We start from the raw sequence: 19,596 nt of genomic DNA, 5'->3' as shown, positions 1-19,596 counted from the left end.
ATACCCAAGCCAATGTATCAATACCACTAGCAGAGGTACCGGTACCTCTCCCTCGAAACAGCTCAAAAAGTCAAAAATACTGATATGTGAATTTATTTGACGATTTAATGGGTTTTATTCAAATTGTTTCGAAAATATTGTATTAGTAACATCAAATGATTACAATAAATTAATTGGTTTATTAGTTCTGGCCATGGTTGCTTTGGCATCAAATGTAACATTCCTATACCATGACTCGGTAATTAAGTCACATATAATGGTATTATCTAGTGTGCCACGTATACATTATGCTACTCTACAAGTACCAGGTTTTAACAATAGAAATGGATGAAATTTTTAATAGAAGAACTAGTTTGCTTTTTGATTTAATGTATAAAACTAATTTACCTATTTTTGAATAGAAAAAACAAAATGCAGTTCAATTCGTAATACAAAATTTCCATAATACTTTTACCATGATGTGGCTCAATTGTTTATCTTGATACTTAATATCATCCACTCAATGTTTTATCTCACAAATTTTAAATATGTATGGATCCCATTTTTTTTTTTATTATAAAGGATTCCGTTTAATATTATAGTATTCAGATTTTTTTTTAAAAAGACTTATACTCGTAAATATATTTGTATTAAAGTATAATAATTTTAAAAAATTAAGCATATATTCTTTTATATTATTAATTAAAACAGATGGCATTAGCCACTTGAATCCTAACATTTAAATATCAATTAATTGTTGGTAAATATATCAAGTACTGACATAATATGGATTCCATGGCCTCCCAAGCACCAATTCGTGTAGACAAAAAAAAAAAAAAATCTAGCACAAATTTAATACCATGACAAGACCGAAGATTTTAGCTATAATCGAACAAAACCATAGCAAACACTGTCAACCATAATTTTCCAAAAGACGAAATTCATATGAAAATCACTACAACAATCTGAGGATATTTTCCCGAAATTTAGTCAATCCTTGCAGTTCTATCCAATTGGGTGAGCTGACACATCAACTTTATCTCTATGATTGAACCATATTTTAGACTAACAACAGTACTACTCTATTAACTTTGCTGTTAAATGGTATGCAATTTGCTTATAATTTATGGAATTAGAACCCCACCTCTTTCCTGGAAAAGCAATGGGAATTTTGACAAAGTTGAAATACGGATAAGAGAGTGCTTTATTCTTGATGGAAAAACTAAAACATTTTTCATAATTCTCTTCAATCAACCACTTCAGTGACTTATCAGGCAAGAAAGCAAATCAGAAGAGGTAAAGGGCAAAGGGTATCTGGTAATGCATGCATGCATTTTAGTGTCTTCTTCATGACAAAATAAATAAATAAACAGTATGATAGTTTAAGGTATAAATGGTATCATTTCCATGATATTTAAAAGAAAATAACTAAGGCCAACAAGGGCAAAAATAGGTTGAGAGGGGAAAACAACCTTATGTCCTTATCTTGTTGTGGGATGGAGGTGAAGATGTCACCTCTTATAAAGGGCTGCATAATGTAATTAGAAAGAATGAAGCTGAGGTTTTTTTGACACTAGAGGGACAAGAAAAGCTGCATTTATCCATTAGAGGAAGATGGCAGTAAACAGTTGGCCAATTGGGATGCCAAGGGGACCCGTGCTGGCACTTATCCGTTGTGTATAGTTGAAGAAAAAGTAAGATTAATATTATATGCAGAGAACCATATATGTGAATGAGAGAGGAAACTGCACTGCAATTTTTTACCATAAAATAGTGTCATAGATCACCTTTTTTGGTTGATGATGATAGGCACATGGGCTGCTGCACTGAAATACCAGTTTGTTTAGACATTTTATATAATTCTTTACATTTTGATTACTACTGAGACAGTTGTGAGATATATCCTCCCATATACTTTGATCTTCAACTGCACTGCTGTTTCCCCTTTTTCTTTTTTGATGTTCTTTCTCTGGGAATTCACTTTTTTTGTATACAGAGAAGGAAAGGAAATGGAAAGTAATAAACAAATTGGTACTTCTTCCTCATTCACTGCTCACCTATTTGGTTCCAAGGAATCATCACCATCGTCAAAAGGGATTTTCAGTTCCATTTTCCCACCTCCATCAATGGTACATGTAAATATACAGTTTCTTTTATATATTGGATTCTGCTGATTGGACATGATTTAGTTCATATATCTGATAGGGGACTTTCTTTATTTGAAATCTCAGGTGGGTGGGAGAAACTCTTCAAGCTCTCAGGTGTTAGAATCATGGCCAAAACAGCCTTTAGAAGGATCAGACTGGAGACATGGAATGCAAGGTTATTGATCAATCATAAAGCTAGTGTCCTGTACTGATAACATTGTCTGATATGTTTTTTTTTTTTAAATCTTATAATGTAGCTTCAGTTGCAGAGAGTGCAACATATACCAAAGCCAACAAAGACAGTAACTCTGTTTTTCAGGAAGAAAGGATGGAACCATTCCATTTAAGTTCATCTCTTTACTATGGAGGCCGAGACATATATGGTTATTCTTCAAGTACACAAGCTTCTACATCATATCCTATTGTGAGTTACGAGACTTGTTGAATTCGATATATATATATATATATATAATATTTACTTTGTGATCGATGCATGAAAGTACTTGTAAGTTTTTCTGATACATGTAAGTAATTGAACTATATTTTGTGAATGAATAGTTCAAGAAAGATGGAGAAGATGACCCTAATGGAAGCAATTCACAAGATGCTTCTACAGGAAACTGGTGGCAAGGTACTCACTGTTCTAATGCAACTATGAATTCATACTTATCGATGTCTCAAAACTTGACTTTGGTTTCTGCAGGTTCGGTATATCATTAGAGCTATATAGCCTTCTAATGCATATGCATCGTCTGGTCTGAGGTACTTCCATTTTGAGAACTTAAACTACTGTTCTTTACTTAACCAAACCCTTTCATTTACTCTTTGTTAATCTTGACATTTTGCAGGAATTATCATAAAAGAAAGAAAATAATCATGGAAGATAATAAGTATAAATAAGGTTTTGACATGGACAGCTCCCACGTCACTCCATCATAGGCTCTTCCCTGGGATAAGTTTTGTCTGGCTGAGGAGAGTGGACTATGTTTATATGATCCTCCCCTCTCTCCCCCTAATGTGTGAAAGGGCTGAGAATTGATAGATAAGGCTTTCCTTTTCTGAAAGTCGATATCTATTATTGAGGTATCCTTTTCAAGTATTCATATGTAAGGATTGGCCTTTGCTAGAAAAAGATATTAAATGCAAGATCAGTGAAGTGGATGTAGAATATCTACGTATTTCCAGAGCAAGAAAAAGCCAATTTTACTTGGATATTTTTACTGATGACTGCAACTTCATATGGTTCCAAGTACATATATGAGATTTGCAACTCTTCTTAATGATATTTGCATATGCAACACTTCTTGTACATGGCTGAAAGAAACCACAGCCCATAAATTCAAGAAATAAAATAGGTTTAATGAAAATTTTCCCCATTAAGATCCAGCACTACAAAGATTAGTGATACCATTTCCTTCAAGAAATGAAGCAATTCAGTTCAGTTATATATTCAACGTTCTTAAGGGTGACTTTTGCCAGAAACTTTGTTGGCTACTGCTGCTACTGCAGACAGATCTGTTGTAAAACACTTCTTCAGGTCTCTGGATGATCAATGAGATAGAGATCAAAGAAGTTCAACAAGTCTCGAAAGAGATACCATCTTAAAGAGAATCTAATTGATTCTTGCATCACTTGCTGTTACAAACTTTGAATATGAAACAATCATTACTATGCTAAACTAATGGATTTTAATATCTGCAGTCCTTTTCTTCTCCAAAACCTCTCTGCCATCATTCCAAACCTTAATAGATTGCATATTCTAAGGAAACAACACTAGGTGAGAAAGTGTAACCGATTTCCAATCCGATGATTACTTAACCTGTGATTCCAGGAAGTCTTGTGGAGATAACCAGTTCCCCAGGGAGCATTGCTTCTAAGGATGTTTGATTCAGTCCTTGAGTTTGTAGAGTTGGATTCACAAAAATATCTATTGCATTATAAAACCTTTGCTAATTGAGCTTGTTCCAGTGGACCCAAAACAAGCATATTGGCTCCTACATCTTTTTATCTAGCACGGATCACCAGAAACAAGAACAATAACAGCTTCAGCAACTTTCATCACTCTGTTAGCACATGAACCCGTTCTTTGGGAGTGCGCAGAAGCTCTTGAACACAATATCAGAATGGAATAGTTTCATATGCAATTTTATGCCTTGCCAAGTAACAGCTAGATTTCCTAGCTCAAGTATGCAACAATCTCATGCTTTCCGTAAGGATCACACCCTACAGTACTCCAGTTTAGTTTTGAGTTTGAAATCGCTTCCATACACCATCAGCTGTTGTCTTTGGAGGGTGAAAAACCAAATAGGTTACTGGATATCTTGGAAAGGTTGAGTTTGGAGAAGAAGTGAAAATGTGAAGTTCATGGCCTCTTTCTGCAAGGGGCAAGGTGTTCAGTCAAGGCATGCCATTCTACTCCTGCAATAGTTATGTCATAGCCCATCACCATTTGATTAGTCTCATGCCACGTCACCCAGGCATCGTGTCCATAGGCTGGCATTGTCCTCTTGGATGCACACCGGCTCCTCAAGAATTTGTCACCCTAAGATGCACCTCCCAAAGTTCGAATCAGTGACCTCCCCACATAGGAGCCACTTTCTCTACTCTAGTACCATTTGATCTTGTCACAACCCATCACCACTTATTGGCCCCAGGCTGCGTTGCGCAAGCATCGTGTCCATAAGCTAGTATTATCCTCTTTGGAAGACAAATCCTTACGGAGCAACAATAGCTGCTTATGGACACAATGCATGCGCAATGCAGCCTGGGGCTGACTGAATGGTGATAGGTCGTGACAGGCCATTTATTGACAAAAATTACAATTTTAAAGTACAATGTAAGAAGTTAAAGTCTTCTTTTGGCTTTTGGTCATTGTTTGGTTTCTCGAATAACAATTGCTCGAAAAATGACACCAATAAAAGATTAAAACGAAAGAAACTGCTGAAAGGATTGCAATTGTGCAGCAGAAATAATGGAACCTGAAGATTGTAGTATGATCCTTTGTAATGAAAATGGGAGACTTGTTTGATCAGATGAAAACTTCAAACAAAATTTCCCCTGGAAAAACCGTCTAATCAAAATGCAGATCAATAAGTTTCTGATTCAAGGTATTGGCATATGGGCCCTTATTAGATTAAGAGAAGCAGATTTCAGGAAATCAGCCATTTCCAATGAACTACTTTTCAAGAGTAAACAAAAAAGCTTTAGCAAGTTATCATTGAAAAAAACATTTTACTTCATGGGTTAATTTAATCCCCGTATCTTGATTTATTCTATAGACAACAAGAGAATCTGGAAACTCCTCAAGTCAGTGCACTGCATTTAATATAAGAATAACCAAGTGAACTATTCCCAATCCCATCAATTAAAATATTTTAACATGCCAAATCTACCAAATTATGCATCTAAAGTAAACCACCAGATCATCCTCAAAATTTCTAAACTATGGAATAAATTAGTGTACTAGGAGATCTCATAGACGCCTTTTAGTTTAGAATATAATTGAAGTAAGTGAATTTCATTTAAATTTAAAGCTATAATGTTTGATAAATCAAACAATATACCCGTTATTTTCTAACGAGTAAAGGCATAAAGAACAATACAAATATAGATAACAAGAGCCGAAGGGACCAAAACTACCAGAGGACCAATGGCAGCAAAAGTGTAGATACTCCCACAACCCAAAGTCCCCAGCTTAATCTGAACCAGAGCCACCAAAGCCATCATCAAAAACCCACATCCCAAAACCGAACCGAAACTCGAAACCAACATCCCAACCCTCAATGCCATCAAGTTCACATCCACAAGACTGGCACCAACCCCATGCGCTGCCAAGTCATTGCTGTCTTTGCTTATCTTTATGGCTTGTTTGATGGCTAATGCAATTAAGCTGGAGAAGAGGAAAGAGCTGAAGGAGTAGACGTGGCATGAAATGAGGTTCTCAGCGATGTTGGAACCAGCAGCGCAAGAGGCGGGGGAGCTGGGGTCTATGAGGGTGGGGATGGGGTACCATGCAAGGCCAAGGAATATAGCGAAGGTGAAGAGTGAGTTGACGTTGACTATCCCGTCTAGTGCCATTACATGGATCGTGGTGATACTGATCTTGTGGCCTAGCCGGACCGACGGAGATGGGGCGGAGGAAGGTGGAGGAGAAAACATATATTTCGGCCGAAACATTGCGTTGGTTTTGGAATTAATGGTTGCTTCCAGAGATTGAAATAAGAATTGAAGAAAAAGTGAAACTTTTGGGATTTGTTTTTCTGTTGGCGTGGATTTCCCGCCACGGAAAGGTATTTGCAGTTATTAGGAAAATAAATAAACAAAACCCCCAAAGAGAAGCTTCTTCTTCACCAGAAATCCATAACCCGCTCGAATCCAAGTTTAAATTTTGCACTGGACATTTAAGAGCTGATTAGCTATAAGATTAAAATTAGTGAAAAAATATGTGATTGGGTAGAAATGCAATGATAGTGATGAGATGAAAATGACCATTACCTAAAAATATATATTTAATAATAATTAAATTTATAATTTATTTAATTTTATATAAATTTATTTAAATATTATGATTAGTTAACTAATTAAAATTTTTAAAATTTATTTAAGAAAATAAATATAATTAAAATAATTAAAAGTTAAAAATGTAATATATAGGCGTTTTACTTAAAAATGCCCTTTAAATAATATAATTATGGAAATGGGCCGTTTATTGCATTATTAATCGGATTAGGCCGTTTTCCACGAAAACGCGTCCACGTAAGCGTAATTTCGGAGTACGTGTCAGCAAAACGCTTCTCTAGGGGAACGCTTTGTCCACATCAACAAAAAATGCGTCCTTGAGGGCGCGCTTTGCTGACAAGGACAAAGCGCTCCCCTAGGGAAGCGTTTTGCCCCTTTTTTTAGAGTTAGGATTTTATTATTTAATTAATTTAGGGTTAAGGTTTTTAAGGTTTAAGATTAGGGTTTTTTAAGGGTTTAGGTTTTTTTGAGTTTTAGGGTTTAAAGGTTTTAGGAAAAAAATTAATTAAATTGGGGTATAAATTAACTATTAATTTTAAATACTAAATATTAAATTAGATTTTAGGGTATTATGGTTAATTGATTAAATTATGAATTAATTTAGGGTTTAGGGTTAATTGATTAAATTTAAGGTTAATTGATACATACACGAAAAAAAATTCTCAAAGATAATATGATTGCAGCATATATCCATACTGGCGCTATGCTAAGTTTAGGGTTTCGAGAAAAAATTAATTGAATTAGGATTTAGGATTTTAGGGTTTAGTTTTTTAAAATAAATTTGTGTTTAGGGTATTACAAAAAACATATAAGCAATATAATTTTTTTTGTCATAAGTTTTAAGGTTTAGGGTTTCTGCAAGAATAATTCTGAGCAGACGTTTCTAGAAAATAGTGTTGGAAAACGCTTCAAGTAGGATGCACTGTCAGCAAAATTTCTAGAAAAAGCTTCCACGTGAACGCTCTTTTGCTACAGTATCTCGTAGAAAAATAATTTTGAGTAGATGTTTCTGAACAAATAGTGTCGAAAATGCTTTAAGCAGGATGCACTGTCAGCAAAATTTCTAGAAAAAGCTCCCATGTGGACGCTCTTTCGCTACAGTAGTTCATAGAAAAATAATTTTGATTAGACATTTTTGAACAAATAATGTCGACAACGTTCAAGCAGGATGAACTGTCAGCAAAATTTCTAGAAAAAGCTCCCACATGGACGTTCTTTTGCTACAGTAGTTCGTAGAAAAATGAGGCTATAAATGAGCCAAATTTTATTCTCAAGTTGCATAACTTACAACAAAAAAATTAGAGAGGCTAAGAAGAAAAGAAATTGAAGATGAGTAAACATATTATTGCTGTTATTTACTATGATGGTGAGATCTGTAACACCGGGAACGGTGTTGTTTTTCTATCAGGGAATACAGCAAGACTGGTTTTTAACCAGAATATAGATTTGACAGAACTTCGTAAAAGAATTAGGCGCAAAATCTTCGAAATGACGCCAATGAAAGTTTTGTCTATTAAGTATCAATTTTGTGGTTCAGTTGATCCTGTGACATATGACTCATTCGACATCAAAGACGCTCGTAGCTTAGAGGCAATGGTGCAGACTCATCTCGCTAGTGGATCACTTTATCTTGAGTTATATATACAATTTTCATCGCCAAATGATGCATTTGCAGCTTCAACATTTACTACTGGTAGAGAGGAATACACGACCCCTGCCCGGCACTCTATTAGTGGGTGGCAAAACACGGAAGTACCCGTGTTTAGTAGCAGTATGGAATACCCAACCCCTGCATGACACTCTGTTAGTGGATGGGACATGCACCTCAATGGGTCGATGTTTGATGCTGGAAATACGTACTGGGGAATGACATCAACTTCTAGTGGTTGGCAATCCACATCTAATTGGAGATGTTGTGAAACGTCCATAAGGAGGGATGATGTACTCCTTACGATGTCCACCGGCGAGAGGACCTTTTACGTTGCACATGATGATGGGTCAGATAATGAGTCCGATGCGGATCCACCTCGAGAGGCCGGCCCCGATGGTGTAAAAGTTGCATTATTTTCTAAACCAGAGCCTGTTCCAACCATACCTGAAGATGTTGAAGGGGGTTCAGATGATGAAGAAGAAGATCCGCGATTCAGGGCGTACTTACATCCAGCCCACATGCATAATGTCGATCCATCTCAAGATGATGCGTTGGAGTTTCCAGATCTACCACACAGAAGGCGTGACCGTACAAGTTCCTCATTGGATTCAAGTGAATTAAAAGTTGGTAAGGAGTTTTCCAATAAAGATAGTTTTCTTGGTCTATTAAAACAACATAGCATCATGAACGGGATTAACTACAATGTGGTTAAATCTAAATCCAACAAGTTTGAGGCTAAGTGTGCAGTGCAAGACGGTACATGTTCATGAAAAATCATGGCCTCGTTGAGGAAAAAGACAGGCTTGTGGGAGATAAAAAAGTACAAAGGTCCACATACATGTGCTACCAGTACAGTATCAGTAACCGTTTAGAGTTTTTTAATGGTACTGTTATTACGTACTATTGCATTTTTTAACGTACTTCGTTGACAGGTGTTTCGGAAGATCATCCCAAGATGTATTCAGATATGTTAGCTACCTTAATACTAGAACGGTAAAGGTCAATCCCAGAACTTTAGTGCCGGTCTTAATTGCCAATATTCGTAGCCAATTGAAGTACACGCCCTCTTACTGCAAGGCTTGGATAGCTAAACAGAAGACATTGGAAAAGATTCATAGTGGGTGGGACGCTTCATATAATGAAGTGTGGTAGTGGTGTCAGGTGCTGGAGAGATATGTCTCAAGTTACGTAACAGACCTTGAAACGGAACTTGCATACTACAACGACCGATTGCTCCGAGGATGTCAAGTATTTAAGCGTCTGTTTTGGACCTTTAAGCAATGCCAAGACACATTTTAATATTGCAAGCCATTGGTAAAAATTGACGGTACCTTTATGTACGGTAGATATACTCATCGGCTATTGCTGGCTGTGACACAGGATGTCAATGGGAGAATCATTCCACTTGTGTTTGCAATAACACCAGAGGAGTCAACTGATGACTGGGAGTTCTTTCTTTATAGGCTAAGGAGGCATGTCTGCCCCCAACCTAATATCTGCGTCATATCGGATCGGGGCACAGGAATACTAGCCACAATTGAGCAACAGGGAAGCCTATGGCATCGCACACACCATCGGTATTGCCTAAGGCACGTTGCGTCCAACTACTACGTGCAATTTTGATTTACAAGTGAAAAACGACAAGTGACCAACATGAGTATTTAATATCTATTAAAGTAATTTCATTTGTAATATTGAATTTATTTTAAATGGAAAAGTGGTATGTAATTTTCCAACTTATATTGGCCAGATATGAGATAAGTAAGGATCTTTTTCATGAGATGTTGGCAGTTTTGCGTTCAGTTAACGAAGAAGGCGCAGACTACCTCTGTAACATACCTTTCGAACAGTGGACACAAGCATACCACGATGGCCTACGATATGGTCATATGACCTCAAACCTGGCTAAATGCATAAATTCTATTCTAAAAGGAACACGTCATTTGCCGATAACATCGATTGTTCGAGATATATATTTTCATTTAGCAGCACTATTTTCGAAGCAAGCAGCGAGTTATAAAGGCCAAATGTAAGGAGGCCGTGTATGGTGTGCAAAGGTATTGCAAGAAATTAACAATGCGAAGGCGCGGACGAACACCATGCACACAGTCTGTCACGATCGAGACAACCTATGGTTTCGTGTGACGGAGTTTGACAGACAGCACGAAGGTATTATTGGCGGGCAATATCGTGTACACTTGAGAAATAAGACTTGCGACTGTGGGAGGTTTGACGCACTTCGTTATCCATGCGCTCATGTAATTATAGCTTGTCAGAATCTCCGTCTAGATCCCATGAGCTACGTCGACAAAGTGTACAAACTAGAAACCATGTACAATGTGTGGAGACACGTATTCCTACCTATCCCAGATGAACGTAACTGGCCGCCTGTATCTCTTGCTCTGTTTAAGCTGTTATTGGATAGAGAATTGTGTCGCAAACTAAAGGGTCGACCTTGCTCGAGTAGAATACGTACCAATATGGATATTTGAGAAATAACCAATAATCAGAAGTAGTGCGGATGGTGTAGAAACCCAGGCCAAATAAGTAAATCATGTCCAAATCGAAATAGTTGATAGTTTTCATGAAAAACTATGTTGTATTATTTATATTTTATTAAATGAAACTGTGTTATATTACAATTGTCTTATTCAAAAGAACTTTTATTTCTATTAAATGAAATAATATAAAAAAGTTTGTACAAATATATTAAAAAAATAATGTCCGTGACGGTCAAAATCAGTGCCACATGGGGGTCGTCAACGGGTCCGTACTGGATTCCTCCTTCAATCAGCTTCCAGTAGGGGTTGTGGTTCCTCCGACAAGGGATCTGGTTGTGGCTGTTGGGAGGGTAACCCACCTTGATAGAATAATGATTGCGGCGGTGTTTGCGTTACCTATGGCGGAGGTGTTTGAATCCCGTAAGATGATGGGAATTGGTAGAAAGAAGAGCTCATTGATGGCGCCCCATGCGATCCCTCATGCGACGGCAGCCTATAGATCAAAGGTTAACTCGGAGTAATCGGGAACGGAGATGAACCGGTCCATGGATTCTAACCTGCCATAGGACTAGAAAAAGGAAACATATAAGGGTTAGGATATATATAAGGGCTAGGATATGCACCTGGCATAATCTGAAAATGCTGTGATGTGGGTGTCACAGGTTGAACTATTGGGCCTGATGATTGTGTGGGTGCTGTTGATGGGCCTGCGTCGTCGTCCCTTCTTTTTGGATTTAAAGGGCCACGTCGTTCCCTTTAGGTATGAATTAGTCGTCGTCTCTTCTCTTCCGACAGTAAATATGGTTTGCCATGGATCCTAAACCATGGTATGTATTCTGCTACGCACGCTAACTCTGGAACGATGATCGATTCCCGAGTAGGTGTATAATCATACTAATTTTCCCACATTTCGATATAGTGTGACTAGAATCTCGGCCAATCTGTATGAAGTTGCCGTAAGTCGACTTTGTACTCATCATCAAACACCTCGGGTGCCACGGGAATCGGTTGTCAAAATCCAAATTGTCGTAATACTCTATCTGACTGGTGCATCTCCATGGTAGCATAGTTCACCAATGGGACCTTCACATGCCAAACCTTTGGATTTTGAAGGAATTCATCCGGAATTACTGCTCGAATTACCGGATCCTCGTATGGTGTCCATTGAAACTATATGAACATGATAAAAATATTACTTATATACATAATACATAATACTAAATACTAAATACGAAACGACTATTTTATTATGTATATATATTTTATTTAATACTTACTTCTACTTCCGATCGTTGGTCTAATAGAAGCCGTATATCTTCGAGGGTGGTAGGTATTCCGACATAACTCGCCGAATGGTTCCACCTAATTAAATAAATTTTTAACATACAATTATATTCTAAATCTACGTAATAATTGTAAAATCTAATATAAAACTTACCTCATTATGAGTGGAAATGTATATGGATAGTCGACTCGAGGACGTAAAAATGGAAAGCGAAACCGTGCCCATGATTGCAGTAGTGATAGACAACCTCCTATTTTGGCTTTGTTCGGTCATGTCGCCCCGCACATTTCCTTGTACAATGTTGCCAACACGGCAGACCCCCAAATCAATTCCGCAGCTGTTCTAAAATGTACGAGTTTCAGCAGTCATCTCAGATGTACGAGGTTTCTTGACAATTCCGGCATCAAATAACCTCCAATCATCTCAAGAATATATGCCCGAGCATATCGTATTCTTTCGAGTTCAGTCGAATCATTATCCGGCTCCGGGAATGTGTCTCGTAACCATCCCATCTCGATTCGACCTCTATTAATATTATCCGGTATAGCACCCAAAAGCTCGTAGCATACGGCTCTCCAATCAGTAGATGATGCAGGCCCGATAACTGCGTACCCATCCACCAGCAATCCCAATTGCAAATGCACGTCTTTCAGAGTGATAGTACACTCTCCGTATGGAAGATGAAAAGTGTGCGTCTCGGGTCTCCACCTCTCTATCAATGCACTGATTAGTTTCGGGTCCAACTTGCACCCCCAGCCTATCGTGGCCACGTGCCAAAATCCCACTTCCCGCAAGTAATTCTCGATCAACAGCAATGAAGGACCAAACATATTACGGATGTAGCATTGCAACACCTGATCTACAAACTATTATAAAAATTTATAAAACAAAAATTAATTAAAATTGCATAAATTAATTAATGCAAACATTAAAAATGAAAAAAAATCAAGCAAGATTGAAATTGTAATTATAATTGCATAAATGAATAAAATATCAAATAGTATTGCAAATTTAATTAAATTTGCATAAATTAAAATAATATCGAATAGTATTGAAAATTTAAAATTATCACTTACCATTGTCATTTGATCAACGGAGATGTGCTTATTATCAAGACGGATTAATTCTTCGGTCATTACTAACATGATCAGATTTTTTTTAATTTAAAAAATTAAATTCAAAAAAATTTAAACAAAGAATTTTGATAGAATTTTGAGAAAAATTCAGTGAAATTTAATAAATTTTTGAAGGGAATATTGAAAGAATGTTGAAAATTGTGAGAGAATTGTGTGAAAAATAATTAAAGGGAAAAGAATTTTGAGAGAATTATAGAAATTTGAGAGACTTGTGTGAAAAAATGATTTAGGGGGTTTATAGTTTTTTTTTTTGACCGTTGGAAGCCTACGGTCAAAAATTTGACCGTTACACGGGCAAAACGCTCCCCTGGGGGAGCGCTTTGTCCACGTCACCAAAACGAGCCCTCAAGGACCCGATTTTTGCCGATGTGGACAAAGCGCTCCCCCAGAAAAGTGTTTTGCTGACACTTACTCCAAAATCGCGTTTATGTGGATGCGTTTTCGTGAAAAACGGCCTAATCCGGTAAATAACACAATAAACGACCCATTTTCGTAATTATATTATTTAAAGGGCATTTTTTTGGTAAAACACCCTAATATATATATATATATATACATATGAAGAAAAAGCTCTATTATCATCGTCATCACTCCAATGATGGGATGAAAAGGAGTTGGAGTTCTGAAGCTCTGCCATTGCGTAACAATGGCGTAAAGAGGCATGGGAATTCTACTGTGTGTATGTTTTCTAACAACCCCATTCTTTCTCCCTCAGCACTTTCTTTCTCACCCCATTATCGGTTGCACTTCAAATAATGGCATGTTTACTATTATAATAAATAAGGAACTATTAAGTATTAACCACTATTACCAGAATATTGAAAGAAAGAAATAAAGCTTGCTTCCAAAGTGGAAATAGCGTGAGAAAGAATGGTTAAGAAATAATAATTTCAATCTCCACGGGAGGTTTAGTTGGGCACTTCTTCCTCCAGTTGAAAATAGAGGGATCAGGATCAGTGGGAGAAAAAGCTCAATGGATGCTGTTACAACTGATCCTGCAATTTTTTTTTCCTTTTTAGGAGAGGTGAAGTTTCTTAGAACCTCTGCAACTGGTCCTGGTTATCCCACTGACATGAATTAAAGGTGGAAGAAGAGGGACATGGCCAGTATGCAAGATGTTTGCATCAATGATGTTGACCAAAGGCTTGAATTCATATTGATCCGAGGCACCAAGGTTTGTGTATAAACATCCATGCTGGTTTAAGAATACTATGAAAGAATGCCATACTCTCAATCAAGTTGAAACAAAGAGAAAGTAAAACATGATCTGAAAAGTGTTTTCAAGGATTTATAGGAAAAAACAAATCCAAATTGCCTACAATATAATGCCAAATTCTACTGCGCTTTAAAATCAAATAAACATTTGGTTCATTCAGAACAATGAATAGTTTAACAAACCAAATACAAATACGAATACAAAAAGGGTACACCTAAGATCAAATTTCACAATATCTTATAATCGTTGATTGTGGCACTTGTGTAACAATTCATGCAGTGTCAATATTCATAAGTCACTTCTAAAACTCGGTATACATCCTGGAGTTGGTTTTAGTCTTCGAGCAAAACCATTTTGTGTGTTTGCATTGAAGCTAAAAGAATACATATCAAGTCGGCTGATGTCTCAACTAAAAGCTGATAGTAATCGCAGTAACACTCTTAACTATATTTTTCAAAAAATAATAATAATAATAACCTAACTAGCTACATTGTTAAATGGCCACCTGCTACTGCTACTGCTACTTGGAACCTAATATTATCAATCCCTCAAACCAATGCCATAATGTCTCCCTTGGCAACCAGTTTTGCAGTGCTCTGCAGATTTGCATGTTGCATGACTCTTTCCATATAAACCAGAGCACAAATAGCTGAATCCACGAGATCTGCAGCTGTAAGCTGCATAGTGAAAACTAATGATTGGTCTCAGATAACTGGTCCATTATAAACCATAATTTAACTGCATTTAGGTTTTGAATGCCATTTTGATAGCTCCTGCTTTCTTGCAACTGAAAAGAGACAAATTACAATGTTTCTCATTCCCAAACCAAGATTATTTCTAAAAATCCCAAGCCGTTACAATGCTTTCTTGCCACAGAGAAAATGATACTATATATTGTTCACGTTTTACAAGTACCATTAGAAGCACAACCTAATTCTTATGAAAAGTAGTTCATTCAAGTAAGTTAAAAAGTAAAACAGGGAAGGTAACCAGAAAGCTCATGCACTTAAAAATCAGATGGGCAATAGCCTTTAGTTCAATTAGAAACCAAATCATGACATTCAACATTGATAGCTAAAAAGTAAGAGCCATACCTTAGCATCAAGATACATGCTTGTCAAGAAATGCTTTGGCCAGGTTACTGAAGCTTGCATTTACAGTTTGAGCTGCAGCATACCTCTCGATGACATCAATTACTTCAGGCTTCAGAATCTCCTCCCTGTTAGACTTGTTACAAAGATAATAAAGGGCTCCCAGAGCATAATTCACCTGATAATCAATTGTTTCTCAGATGTGTAAGCATTTACAGAACCAAACAAGCAGATTTAATTGAATTCCAGAGTAACTTCACATCAGGTAAATTAATGTAGTTTAATAGTATGAGAATGCCTCAGGGAGTTCCCTTAAACAATTTTGTCTTAAACCACCCCAACTCACTTAAAGGAAAAACTAGATTTTCCCCACTCACTGTATTTCTGACTGGGCTTGATAAACACTTAATGACAAGAGGGATTCCACCACACTGAGTGATAATAGCAGCATTAGCTGGATCTGCAAGGGAAAAGAAAGTACTCATGATGAACAGCCATCATATTTCATAAAGAAAGAAAACCATAAGTTTAGAACTAATAGCCAGACTAACCCACACAAGAATTGCAGATGCCTCCAATTCCAAATTCCATAAGCTTCTCGTTTGGTTCTGTTATGCAATCTAGGAAGAGTTCCAAAACATTGAGCTGATAAGAAAGTAAGATGTTAATGCAGCAGAACAAGTACATGAAAGACACTGATCAAATTTGAGAAGAAATTATTTGACATAAAACTGGAGTTTGGACCTGGCGCAAGAAAGAATAATTATATGGATCATAAGCAAAGTTTGCCAAGTTTGCAGCAATCTTTTCTTTTGTTTCTGTGGCAACAAGGAACCATTCAGTTAAGGAAATATGAATCGGATCTGAGAATAATACAAAAATCGAAATGCGCCAAGTCTAACGAGTCAGGAATTATTGACATTGTATGTACTTAGATTATAAACAAACTACTAGTATTAAACAAGCATAAAAACCAGAACTATCTGATGTTGTTTTCACTCACTCTAGAAAAGCAATTAAATCCCCGAGCATGAAACTTTGGTTGAAAAAAATCGTGTATTAGCTCTTATAAACCGTCGAATTAATCTACAGAAAGATTATTGGCAAAGGGACTCTAATATAAGCAATGAATTATCCTGAAAATGAAGCATACCTTCATCAGACGTGTTCTGAAACTGATTCACCAATTCCTAAAGTGAAATGGGTAACCAAGAAATAATGAATTGTTTTCCTCTATGCTCTTTAACACGAGACTTTATGCCCAGAAACCCAAATATTAAAATTGAAGACCAAAAACATTACCTGAAGATATTGTTGCCTTGAAGTTCCATATTGTCCAGTTCTTTCTTGCTGCCTTTGATCATTGGTAAACATGTTTCCCGTTTGTTTAAATCTCACGCGGGAAAAAGAAAAGCAGCAATTTTAGATAGAAACGTTTCGAAGTTTGCAGTTTCTGTTTTGTAACCAACTTTGACAAGAAAACTTACAAAATTGATTTGGAGAGGGTAAGGTTCCTACTCCCAAGTGGGTTACCAACTGGCTCCAAAAATGGGTTTTTGGAAGCTTTTTTTACTATAGCTTTGCTGGGTTTTGCTTGCCGTGAGATTCCACAGAGTTACAGGAAAAATTGAAGGGAATGAGAAAAAAAAAATAGGAACAATTTTTTTCGACTTGGGGTTTCTTTGAGATAAAAAAACAACACTAATGATGAGTTAATTACTTTGAATTTAATGAGATTAAAATAGAAAATATTATTATAATACAATAGTTTATAATGTATATAATAAAATAAATTATTAAAATTATATTTTTGTTAAATAATAAAAGGGTAAATTTTAAAACTATTCATGAACTTGATTTAATGTGTAAGTTTATATATGATCTTTAATTTTGTACAATGTTATACATGAATTTTTATTTAATCTAATTCTAACAAATTATTAACATAATTATTGATATAGTATTGTTTTAAGTTTATATATTTTACATACAAATAATTATATTTATCCAATATAAAAATAAATTGATGTAAATTTTTTTAAGTGTATATAATTAAATCAAAATCAAAGGTTAATGTATGCAATTGCACTAAATTAAAGTTCATATATCAAATTGTACATTAAATTAAAGTTCATGTATAATTTTAAAATTTATCCCATTAATAAAACATAAATTAAATTTATTTTTATAAAATAATAGTTAAAAATATTAAAATCATATCTATAAAAATTTATTCAAGTATTGTATAAAAATTATAATAATATTTACTTTCTATATTTTTTAACAATACTTTCTATAATTATTAAACTTATATTATATTATATAATATAGTAGTTTTCTTACTCGCATAATGCATGATTGAACAACTATATTCTTAAATTGTTATGGTATAAAATATAAATGCATTAAAATCTTGCATTGTATATTGTATGCTCGAAATATAAAATTTGTGATCATATTTTAATATTAAAATGATTTCAATATTTAATATATTATCAACATTTACATACAATTAATTAATTTCTTTGCGAAAAAATATATAAAATATTTAATAACTAACAATATAAAATTTGGTTTAAAAAGTTTATAAAGTTGTCATAAAAATATAAAAATATATAAAGTTAAATTAAATAGAGTACATCAAATTGAAATTGAAAAAAAATAATAATCAATGGCTAGTGTTGGGAGATCGATGATGAAGGTAAGGTGAAGGACAAATGAACCACCGGATCCTGATGATCCAATGGTGAATGAGATAGGAGTGAAAGTGGACTCGGTTGAGGTTTGACCCGTATCATGGAGGATAAATTGTTAGGGAACACCTCTGAAGGGACTCATTCACAGAAAAAGGATGATTTTGAGCTCGATGAGGGAGACACTAAAAAGAGATTATTGATGGTATTCTATTCATAACTTTCTCCGATCGAGTACACAACTTCATTGCGAAACGCATGGCCAGAACAATGATTGGTAAGCTTCTGAGGAGTCAGATATCATATCTTAATATGGTGAACAGATTGCAATCAATTTGGAGAACAAATCAACCCCTGCAAATAATTGATTTGGAATATGATCATTTCTCAGTCAAATTCCATGTTAGAATTAAGTGACCCAAATCTTTATTCAAATAAAATATAGTGGTAAAATAAAATAAAAGTAAAATCCATGTAGAACTTCACTTCTTTTATTTTATTTTTAGAATAAGGTTTTTTAAACATTATTAAACTCCATCTATTTTATATTGATTAGAATAAGGTGTTTCAATCTTACTACACTCCTATTAGAATATGGCTTTACAAAGCCTATAAATAGACATAATCTATACCTCTTGTATTAATTCGAATTCAACATAGTGAATTTTCTTCTCCTCTGCCCATGGTTTTTTCCCGAAAGGGTTTTCACGTAAAATTAGTGTGTTCTTTATTTTTTTCTTTTCTTTGTGATGTACTGTCATTACCGAGTTTTATTTTTTACAAATTGGTATCAGAGCTTCCGGGTTGTTCATCTCGATCACAGTAATGACGTCTTTGAAGTATGAAATTTAGCTGTTGGATCGCAACACCAGATTTGCGTTGTGGCAGATTAAGATGCAGGTAGTTCTTGCACAGATGGACTTAGAGGAAGCCTTGCTAAGGGTAGATAAGATGCCTTCGACATTGACGGAGGAAGAGAAGAAGTACAAGGATCGAAAGAAGTTAACACAGTTATATCTACATTTGTCTAATAAAATTTTGAAAGAGAAGACCGCTACTGGATTATGGAAGAGGCTAGAACAAATATGTATGTCGAAAACTCTAACTAGTAAGCTACATATGAAGCAACGTCTTTATGCTCATCGTTTGGAGGAAGGTGCATCTGTGCACGAACACTTAATAGTATTTAAAGAAATTCTCTCAAACTTGGAGGCCATGGAGGTTCAGTATGATAAGGAAGATCTAGGGTTGATTCTACTTTGTCCGTTGCCCCCGTCTTATTCAACCTTTAGAGACACTATTTTATATAGCTACGAGTCTCTCATAATTGATGAGGTTTATGATTATTTGACCTCGTATGATAAGATGAAGCATCTTGT

The 19,596-nt window shown here is 35.6% G+C and overlaps 4 protein-coding genes and 1 long non-coding RNA gene across 16 annotated transcripts; 1 reads left to right on the top strand and 4 right to left on the bottom strand.

The window, feature by feature from the left end:
• The first annotated feature begins 1,112 nt into the window (after positions 1–1,112).
• Positions 1,113–3,322, top strand: LOC108485898 (uncharacterized). 8 transcript variants are annotated; one of them, XM_053030332.1, is made up of 7 exons: positions 1,113–1,275; positions 1,976–2,114; positions 2,211–2,301; positions 2,384–2,550; positions 2,685–2,757; positions 2,830–2,888; positions 2,975–3,322. In XM_053030332.1, exons 2-6 carry the CDS (start codon positions 1,989–1,991, stop codon positions 2,844–2,846), a joined length of 474 nt encoding a protein of 157 aa, XP_052886292.1. In that variant the 5' UTR covers positions 1,113–1,275; positions 1,976–1,988; the 3' UTR covers positions 2,847–2,888; positions 2,975–3,322. The 8 variants fall into 8 exon arrangements, with proteins under 8 accessions (XP_052886292.1, XP_017645249.1, XP_052886293.1 ...); XM_017789760.2 differs by having other exon boundaries at positions 1,130–1,275; positions 1,976–2,108; XM_053030333.1 differs by lacking the exon at positions 1,113–1,275 and adding an exon at positions 1,317–1,673.
• Positions 3,323–5,609: 2,287 nt separating this feature from the next.
• On the bottom strand, positions 5,610–6,396 carry LOC108487085 (uncharacterized). Its single transcript, XM_017791318.2, has one exon. It carries the CDS (start codon positions 6,300–6,302, stop codon positions 5,700–5,702), a length of 603 nt encoding a protein of 200 aa, XP_017646807.1. The 5' UTR covers positions 6,303–6,396; the 3' UTR covers positions 5,610–5,699.
• Positions 6,397–11,931: 5,535 nt separating this feature from the next.
• Positions 11,932–12,261, bottom strand: LOC128295352 (uncharacterized). Its single transcript, XR_008285739.1, has 3 exons — positions 12,235–12,261; positions 12,074–12,158; positions 11,932–11,966 (listed from the first exon to the last, which is right to left on the bottom strand). It is a non-coding gene; the product is annotated as an uncharacterized LOC128295352 (long non-coding RNA).
• Positions 12,262–12,446: 185 nt separating this feature from the next.
• LOC128295444 (protein MAIN-LIKE 2-like) lies at positions 12,447–15,116 on the bottom strand. The gene is made up of 2 exons (XM_053031023.1): positions 14,988–15,116; positions 12,447–12,947 (listed from the first exon to the last, which is right to left on the bottom strand). The coding sequence occupies exons 1-2, from the start codon at positions 15,114–15,116 to the stop codon at positions 12,447–12,449; spliced, it is 630 nt and encodes a 209-aa protein (XP_052886983.1).
• LOC108470638 (uncharacterized) lies at positions 14,643–17,232 on the bottom strand. 5 transcript variants are annotated; one of them, XM_017772033.2, is made up of 8 exons: positions 17,012–17,232; positions 16,827–16,917; positions 16,678–16,714; positions 16,269–16,342; positions 16,076–16,169; positions 15,902–15,984; positions 15,528–15,702; positions 14,643–15,110 (listed from the first exon to the last, which is right to left on the bottom strand). In XM_017772033.2, exons 2-7 carry the CDS (start codon positions 16,896–16,898, stop codon positions 15,535–15,537), a joined length of 528 nt encoding a protein of 175 aa, XP_017627522.1. In that variant the 5' UTR covers positions 16,899–16,917; positions 17,012–17,232; the 3' UTR covers positions 14,643–15,110; positions 15,528–15,534. The 5 variants fall into 5 exon arrangements, with proteins under 5 accessions (XP_017627522.1, XP_017627513.1, XP_017627495.1 ...); XM_017772024.2 differs by having other exon boundaries at positions 14,643–15,124; positions 16,827–17,232; XM_017772006.2 differs by having other exon boundaries at positions 16,827–17,232.
• Positions 17,233–19,596: the final 2,364 nt, after the last annotated feature.

Source organism: Gossypium arboreum, chromosome 7 (assembly GCF_025698485.1).
Source record: "Gossypium arboreum isolate Shixiya-1 chromosome 7, ASM2569848v2, whole genome shotgun sequence".
NCBI classification, from domain to species: Eukaryota; Viridiplantae; Streptophyta; class Magnoliopsida; order Malvales; family Malvaceae; genus Gossypium; species Gossypium arboreum.
The sequence above is the reverse complement of the archived record's forward strand: the minus strand, read 5'-3'. Positions and strand labels throughout refer to the sequence as shown.

Excerpts from the sequence above, each read along its gene's own strand:
- LOC108487085 (XM_017791318.2), bottom strand. The coding sequence starts at position 6,302 with ATGTTTCGGCCGAAATATATGTTTTCTCCTCCACCTTCCTCCGCCCCA.
- LOC108470638 (XM_017772024.2), bottom strand. The coding sequence starts at position 16,898 with ATGTTTACCAATGATCAAAGGCAGCAAGAAAGAACTGGACAATATGGA. Across the intron at positions 16,715-16,826 it reads CAAGGCAACAATATCTTCAG|GAATTGGTGAATCAGTTTCA; the intron begins GTAATGTTTTTG and ends ATTTCACTTTAG. Across the intron at positions 15,703-15,901 it reads CAAGCCCAGTCAGAAATACA|GTGAATTATGCTCTGGGAGC; the intron begins GTGAGTGGGGAA and ends ATTGATTATCAG.
- LOC108485898 (XM_053030330.1), top strand. The coding sequence starts at position 1,938 with ATGTTCTTTCTCTGGGAATTCACTTTTTTTGTATACAGAGAAGGAAAG. Across the intron at positions 2,302-2,383 it reads CTGGAGACATGGAATGCAAG|CTTCAGTTGCAGAGAGTGCA; the intron begins GTTATTGATCAA and ends CTTATAATGTAG. Across the intron at positions 2,551-2,684 it reads CTTCTACATCATATCCTATT|TTCAAGAAAGATGGAGAAGA; the intron begins GTGAGTTACGAG and ends GTGAATGAATAG.
- LOC128295444 (XM_053031023.1), bottom strand. The coding sequence starts at position 15,116 with ATGCAGCTTACAGCTGCAGATCTCGTGGATTCAGCTATTTGTGCTCTG. Across the intron at positions 12,948-14,987 it reads AGGGAGACATTATGGCATTG|TTTGTAGATCAGGTGTTGCA; the intron begins GTTTGAGGGATT and ends TTTTTATAATAG.